At 47.1% G+C, this 8,073-nt stretch overlaps 1 protein-coding gene and 1 pseudogene across 2 annotated transcripts in view; both read left to right on the top strand.

Annotated features, from left to right (window-relative positions):
• Positions 1 to 1,690, top strand: part of gpbp1l1 (GC-rich promoter binding protein 1-like 1) — a 30,979-nt gene extending 29,289 nt beyond the window's left edge. For both annotated transcript variants that reach the window (XM_014023861.1, XM_014023860.1), the window contains one exon: positions 1,062 to 1,690. In XM_014023861.1, coding sequence (XP_013879315.1) covers positions 1,062 to 1,232 — 171 coding nt within the window. In that variant the 3' untranslated portion in view covers positions 1,233 to 1,690. The remainder of the gene's footprint in view (positions 1 to 1,061) is intronic.
• Positions 1,691 to 4,976: 3,286 nt separating this feature from the next.
• LOC106528630 (uncharacterized) lies at positions 4,977 to 7,756 on the top strand (annotated as a pseudogene).
• The last annotated feature ends 317 nt before the right edge of the window (positions 7,757 to 8,073 follow it).

Genomic DNA, 8,073 nt, shown 5'->3' with positions numbered 1-8,073 from the left:
CAGTGACAGGGGGTGGGGTCTGTATGATGGTAGGGGAAACCCTGAAAGAATTATGCTTCAGTTTCACAATGATGCAGGCTGTATCTGAAGCCGACCCACAGCTGGCACACTTTTTCTTTCTCCTTTTTCTTTGGAAATGTTGAAAAACATAAATACTGGATGTAGAAAATATCTGAATAAACCGGCCTGTCTGACAATTAGTTTGTTTATGATGCTCAATCATTACATTAGTGTCTGTCATTAGCGAGTTTACATCATTTCTGAATTTATATGCAGTCTAACTAGTCAACAGTCCAAAAAAATCCATGTTTACATGTTAAATATCAGTAAATAATATATTTGACAACAGATAAAATCTATTTTAAAAAAGGTTAAACATGAACATTGAAGCCGTTGGTTAAATATGAGTAATATTTACCTGTAAAACAACCCTTTTAGCTCTTGTAAACATGTTATAACAATTTTTGCAGTTTATAGTAAAGTATTTGTACCATTTGTATGTTTATAAAACATTTGTTTGCACCGCGCTACATTCTGCTCATTGATTTCAATGATTAGCGTTAGCATTAGCTCAYTGCATAAAAATCCCCCTTGTGAAGCACGTCCAGGTCACGTGACGCCCAATCCAATAATATATATCAATGATCTGAGGTTTCAGGACAGCGTTGTGAACTCTGTGAGGTCATATCTACCGGTGTGKTTCGATTTGTCTCACTCTAAGTCTACAACCTCACAACACAGCCAGCTGGAAGTGCTTTAAGTAAAGTTACACTCTGACACTGAGGAAGCTCTCATTATGGGCAGACCTGGTTGAGGAGGAAGCCTGGATGTGGTTGAGGTTCTGCACGGCTGGAGCTGGAGGCAAAACCCTCCCAAAGGGAGGGAGCGATGGAGGAAGAAAGGTTAATAAGATGTAATCACTCGTCCCTCTGGTTTAATCCAGGGTTGGAGTTGAGTCAGGTTGAGGAGCCGGGGCTCATCCAGTGTGTGTCGGGCCTTTAGCCCAGCTATGGTCCCTTAGCTCTGGATGTAACTAACCCAAGCTTTACCCGTCCCCACAGCTTAAGAAGAACGGCGTTCAAAGAAACGGGTTTCTCCCGAGGACGCGGGGCGTGACCCTCCACTTCACCCCCTGGAGGAGTGTGGCGGAGGCGCACGACGAGGAGGGCTCCGAGTCCGAAACCAGTAGCAGCAGCCAGACTTCAGACGACGAGGACTGCATCAAATCCTAACATGGCTTTATGGAACAAAAACCCAAGAACAGAACGGCCAACACCACATCCCAGCAGAAGCAGCCCCGCCCCCTCTCCTCTTCTTTCTTCTTCTTTGATTTTTAGGGCACCAATTTGAGTTTCTTGATTTTTATTTTTATTTTCTTGGTTCTTGCACAAGGGAAAAACCAATCATATCCCAGTGAAGGAGGAGATTCCTGCTCTGCCAGACGTCATTTTCCCTGCGTTTCCTCCTTCACTGCAGTCTTTGACCTCTGACCCCCCCCCACCCCCACCCTCCTTTTTTGTTTTTTCCTGGCTTTATGGAACTGAAGTGTTCATCCAGAAAAGAAGGGCAATGAATGCACACTTGATTCTGCTTTAAACAGACTAACTCATTTCATTGATGATGCCGATGACACATTATTAATGATATTAATAAAAGTTTGTTCCTGACAAGCTGATCCAGTTCACTATGACTCTGACTACTGTGCTGTTTCACCTGAGCCCACTTTTATTTTTGTAGCTTTGGTTTGGACCTGAGAACCAGAAACATTTAAACTCTTTGGTTGCTGAGGGGAAATTCTCATTCGAAAATCTGTTTTTTTTTTAGCTTCCTGCCAGTATTTAATCACCTTATTGGCTCTTTAGAATAAACATTWGGTTACATCTTAAGAAAACTATGTTCCTTTAATATAAAAATGTGAAAAAAAAAGGCACTTTGTTCTCATTTCAGTTTCCCACAGTCACAGAAGTTTAGTTTGAGCTAAAAATAGATTTCCTCTTTAGTGAATCTTTCCTTTCTCGGTCTAAATACTTAATAATCCAGGTTAAATAATAATTTGTTTACACATTAAATTAGTAAAACGGTTATTGAGGCGTCATTTAACATGTTTGTAAATTAGTCCTGAGCTGTAGCAGCAGGTCCGTCTTTGATCATGTTTATGCATTTTCAGGCTCCTCCCCCTGAAAGTCAACCACCACCTGTATCCGAGGTGTTTTCAACTCTATACCTGTGTAATATAATTACATCATTTCTGTAAACACAGAGGCACTCAGGAGGTAGGTCTGAGGCTCATTGATGAAATCGTCYTTTTTAAATTAGTCTGCACATCAAGTGTTTGATCAGAGCAGAACACTTTGTGTCTGTTCACACATAAGGAGTCATCACAGGTGAGTCGTTCTGATTTAATCTGCTGATGCAACACTTTTTACGCTCTTTAATTCACATGAGCTTTATGTTGCTCACAAGCATCACTGTTTATATCAAACTTTACAGTTCACACTGGACTGAGGCTGTTTTCATCAACCGGTATRAACACTAGATTCCATGATAAGTATCGGATTGATACAAGCATGACTGAGTCGATTATTTTACACTTTTACACTATTTTTCACATATGAGACAAAGTCAGCAGTTATTTTTCCTCGTGCCTGTGTGCAATGAGAAGGTTTTTYTGTGTGTTGACATTTCTTTATTTTGAGCTGCTTGAAGGTAATTAGTTTTCACAAAACATTTTATTTCCCTAAAATTAACTATAGACAAAAAACACAATGAAAAGTATCTGTATTTGTGATACTAGTCCAGTATTTACTTAATATTGCTTCGATAATCAAAATTCCTATCACCCACTTTTATTGATCATTTTTGAGGCTGTTGTTGGAATCAGGTTAATGTAGTTTATCAGTCGGGTTTAATTCATAAAGGCTCAAACTTGAGAGAAAATCTCAAGGTCATAAAAAAACAAATTGATTCATATTTTGGAGTTTCGTTACTTTGTATTATGATTCTTCAGATCTTTTTTTTTTTTTTTGCCACTTCAGTAGAAAACAAAACTGAATGTTAGTTTCTTAATTTCTGCATCATCAGTGGCGTTTTTTTCCCCTGTTCTTCAGATCTAAGATCAGTCCAGGTGGGTGTGCAGCCATTTTCAGGTTGAATTACGTAACTTCTACCTGACATTAAAAATGTGCTCAACGACACAAAACTTTTGTCGACAGAATCAAAACACCACTATTCAAGTCTCCTGTTGGTCCTTAGGCTCCTCCTCCTGGGTCAGTGTCCTGCTGGTCCTTAAGCTCCTCCTCCTGGATCAGTGTCCTGTTGGTCCTTAGGCTCCTCCTCCTGGATCAGTGTCCTGCTGGTCCTTAAGCTCCTCCTCCTGGATCAGTGTCCTGTTGGTCCTTACGCTCCTCCTCCTGGATCAGTGCCCTGTTCAAGTAGGGGTCTCTGTGCCAACGAGTGGGCGTGTCACAAGGAAAGGCGATTCTAAAGCGACACACCTGATTTGACGGACTTTGCAAAAAAAGGGCGTTACTGTACGGCACCACTTTCTGGAGAACCCTACTTGGGTTACCTGGTTAACCTTAGTGTTGGGGTCAGGGTCAGGCTGTATATAGGTCAAGCAGGGTCTAAGGAAACTGTCATGTAGGCCTCGTAGCCCACAGTGTTTATGCTTTTGACACGCCAACTATTGTGACACGCCCACTTTGATTCCGCAGATAACCCCTTCTGTCCTGTTGGTCGTGAAACTCCTCTTCCTGGGTCAGTGTCCTGTTGGTCCTTAAGCTCCTCCTCCTGGGTCAGTGTCCTGTTGGTCCTTAAGCTCCTCCTCCTGGGTCAGTGTCCTGTTGGTCCTTAGGCTCCTCCTCCTGGGTCAGTGTCCTGTTGGAAGGAGAACCCTGGGTCCTCCTGTTCAAACCCCTCAGCATGCTGCTGCCACCACCGTGCTTCACTGTGGGTTTTGGGCAGGTGACGAGCAGCACCTGGTTTCCTCTAGTTTAAAACTGAGGTCAGTTTTTTTTGCTCCTCAGTCTTTAACTTTGAAAACTAAGAACATGACATAAAGCTTTGGTTCTCTTTCAACATTCGTTTCGGTATCTCACTATGGGACACGCCCACAGCCTGTACCCCCAGAAGCTCTTTTTCATTACTCCAGTCCTTTYACTGGCAGAAACGTGATGTCAGCTCCGGGAGGAGGGACCTCCTCCCAGTATAAAGGCTGACGTTGCGTAGGTGATCTTCAGTCTKACACCTCTTCTCGCTCCCAGAAGCAACTCTCAGATGACCATACAGCTATTATTGAGCTAGCTTAACTGTTCACAGAGAGAGCTAACWACTCGGTCGCCGAACGCTCTTCAATAACTGTATTTTGGTTATCTGAGTTTTTCTTTCGCTGGCCTATCATCAAACAGCAGCAATCGCAACTGGTCACCAAACCAGCTTCCCCTTTTGGTGCAATTTTCTGAGCGAAACACGTCGGGACGCTTCCACCTGTACTCGCCATGGACAGGGCTAAGCCACCGACTAGAACCTGCACATGCGGCAACGTAATTGCTGGGGCAGATACCCACTCTGTCTGCGCTTCATGTCTGGGGCTGCAACATGCCCAGGACGCGTTAGTGTCACCTGCTAACTGCGAGCACTATGTGCTCTCCGTCAAATCTCGCCGAAGCAGACTGGTGCGCCAAGCTAGCCTGTCAGATGTTGACCCGGTGCTAGGAGTAACCAAACCCCCGCCACCGGTAGAACTCGCGGCGAACAACGAGGAAGAGCCCCCACCAACCGGAGCCAGCTGGAGCGACCAGCTCGATTCTGTTGCCCCACTGCTGGGCCCGGAGCAAGACGAGACGGACCTCCCGGTTTTCAGTAACCTAATTAGCACGGAAACTGACTCCGAGGCGGAATCTGTTAGTCTCAGTTCTGACGACTACGAGCAGGACGGCGAAGTTTTCTCCATTCCGCTGGCTGCATAGCCCGCGGAAATGAGCGACGCCCGCGGTGACTCACCAAACTCGACTGCACTGGARCTGCACGATGTCTGCAAAAGAGCAGCTGCAAAGCTGGGCATTGCATGGCCGGAAACCCCCACGGAGACCACCACGTCCCGATATGAGGGGAAGAGGCTCCCAAGAGCCAAATCTTCAGTCAGACAACTGCTGCCGGTTTTTCCGGAATGCGTTGAGGAAGCCACCCYGTCCTGGAGTAATCCTTTCACCACCAAAAACCCCGTCCTGGGAGGGTCAGCGCTGGACTGGACCGGCATGGAAAACAGCGGTTTTTCACATCTGCCTCCGTTAGAACCACTGCTGGATTTTCACCTGCATCCGTCACAGAAACCGACCATAACAACGGCGGGACCCACCCTCCCGTTTAAGGCCGATTCTTTTCAGTCAGCTTTAAATGAAAAAAGCTACAAGGTGGCAGCAGCATCAGTGAAGGCCCTGAATGCATCATCTCTTCTCCTCACTTACCAAGCGGAACTGCAGGACGACAGACCGACAGCAGATCTGTGGGACGAGCTGTGCATAGTGACAGACCTCTGCCTGRGTCTCCACAGAAGCGTGGTTCAGGCTTCAGAGAGAGCGATGGCTCTGATGATCACCCAGGAGAGAGCTAGGTGGCTAAACCTCTCTAGCCTGTCTCAAAAAGAGAAAAACCAACTCCTCGACGCTCCGATTGACCCGAAGGGCTTGTTCGGCCCCACCTTGGCAACCATGCAAAAACGCTGTGAGGAGAAAAAGAGAGAAGATGAGGCGCTTAAACTGTGTCTGCCTAGACGAGCGCAGCCTCCTCCACCCACGGCACCACGCCAGACGTTCACTCAGGCAGCGGCCCGGCCGGTCTACCGCATCCCGAGACAGTGTTTTTACAGAAACACTCCCTGGCCCACTAGCAGGAAAAATCCAACTATGGAAAGCATGTGGGACATCAGATTGGGTAATAAAGACTGTATCCAAAYGTTACAGGCTCCAATTTGGAACAAGCCCACCCCAGCTCAGAGGCATAATACACTCTCAAGCCCAGGGAGAACATGCACGCATTTTGCAGGAGGGAATAATCTCTCTGCAGAACAAAGGAGCCATCCGACTGGTCCCACAGGAGCAGAGCAAAGACGGCTTCTTCTCCAGGTATTTCCTCGTCCCGAAAAGAGGAGGGGGCCTGCGACCAATATTAGACCTGCAAGCTCTGCACACATAGCTGAGATGGTATACGTTCAGGATGATGACACACGCAGCTCTGATAAAGTTTGTGCGTCAAGGAAACTGGTTTATATCCGTAGATTTAAAAGATGCATATTTTCACATCCCTATTTACCATCCTCACAGAAATACCTCAGATACGCGTTTCAGGGGAAAACATATGAATATCTCGTACTCCCGTTTGGCCTCTCACTGAGCCCATGCGTGTTTGTGAAATGCACCGAGGCTGCAGTCACACCTCTGAGGGAAAAAGGAGTACGTCTAGCGACGTATATAGACGATTGGCTGATCTCAGTCTCATTGGCGTCTCAGTCTCCAGGGGAACTCAAGTCCCACGCAGAGATGCTTTTATCACATCTGACAGCCCTGGGTTTCACAATAAACTGGGAAAAGAGCAGCTTAACCCCAGTACAAACAATCACCTTTATTGGGCTGTCCCTGAACTCAAACGAGTTCAGAGCGCGCCTCACACTGGAATGTATAAAAGCTTTCCGGGCGTGTCTGGCACTGTTTCMCAYAGGCGRACATGTGAAACTCCGGCTGTGCCACAGGCTACTAGGTCTGATGGCATCAGCGCTAGCGGTCATCACATTCGGCCGTTTACACATGCGGCCGTTTCGATGGTGGGTGGCGTCACTCAATCTGAGTRCATTACGCCACGCCCACCGAAAGGTGCTAGTAACCCAGACGTGTGTACACGCCCTGAGTCCATGGAAGCACCCTACATTCCTGAACACKGGCGTTACCATGGGAACCATCCTAACAAGGAAGGTCATCACAACAGATGCKTCATTAACTGGTTGGGGAGCCACACACGAAGGCATGATGGCAAACGACGTGTGGACCTCCCAAATTCAGAGGGCCACATAAATTWTCTGGAACTCCTGGCTGTGACACTGGCTCTAAAACATTTTCTGCCTTTTATAAGAGGGCACTATGTTTTGGTCAGGACAGACAACACAACGGTGGTTGCCTATATCATCAGACAGGGGGGTCTGCGCTCGTTTGATTTACACACGCTGGCACACAGCCTGATAGTCTGAGCCAGTTCACACCTACTGTCACTGAGAGCTATTCACYTGCCAGGGGTAATGAACAGGGGTGCAGACCTGCTGTCGAGAGGCAGTCCCCGCTACAAAGAGTGGAAACTCCACCGCGCGGCCATAACCCAAATATGGGAAAGGTACAGCCAAGCGGAGGTGGACCTCTTTGCATCAGAGGAGAACACCCAATGTCCAAGGTTTTTCTCCCTGACCGAGGGGGGTGCCCCACTAGGACTGGATGCACTAGCACACAAGTGGCCGTCGGTTCTACTGTATGCTTTCCCACCACTAGAACTGATTGTTCCCACCATTGCCAGAGTGCGGGAGGGGAAACACTCACTCATTCTGATAGCCCCCCGCTGGCCAGGAAAACACTGGATAGCAGAAATTTTCCAGTCACTARATGGCGAGCCGTGGAGGCTCCCTCTCCGCAGGGATTTCCTAACACAGGCACGCGYAGAAACATTTCACCCTCACCCAGGGCACATGGCTCTATGGGCCTGGCCTGTGAGAGGATAAATCAAATCTAGCAGCCAGTGGGCTTCCCCAGAACGTTATCGACACTATTCAAAGTGCTAGAGCAGTCTCAACACGCAGCGCTTATGATGGGAAATGGCATGTGTTTGAGTATTGGTGTGATAAAACATGGTAAATGCAATGCAGAGCTCTGTGTCGGTCATTTTGATGTTCTACAGGAGCTGTTGGATAAAGGCTTAGCCTTTTCAACTGTTAAAGTCTACTTGGCAGCCATTTCGGCTTGCCATGTAGTCTTTAGGGAGAAAACAGTAGGGCAACACCCACTGGTGTGCCAGTTCATGAAAGGGGCACGGRGGCTC

This window comes from Austrofundulus limnaeus, unplaced genomic scaffold, assembly GCF_001266775.1.
Source record: "Austrofundulus limnaeus strain Quisiro unplaced genomic scaffold, Austrofundulus_limnaeus-1.0 Scaffold393, whole genome shotgun sequence".
NCBI classification, from domain to species: domain Eukaryota; kingdom Metazoa; phylum Chordata; class Actinopteri; order Cyprinodontiformes; family Rivulidae; genus Austrofundulus; species Austrofundulus limnaeus.
Note: the sequence above shows the minus strand (reverse complement) of the source record. Positions and strands in the feature narration are given on the sequence as shown.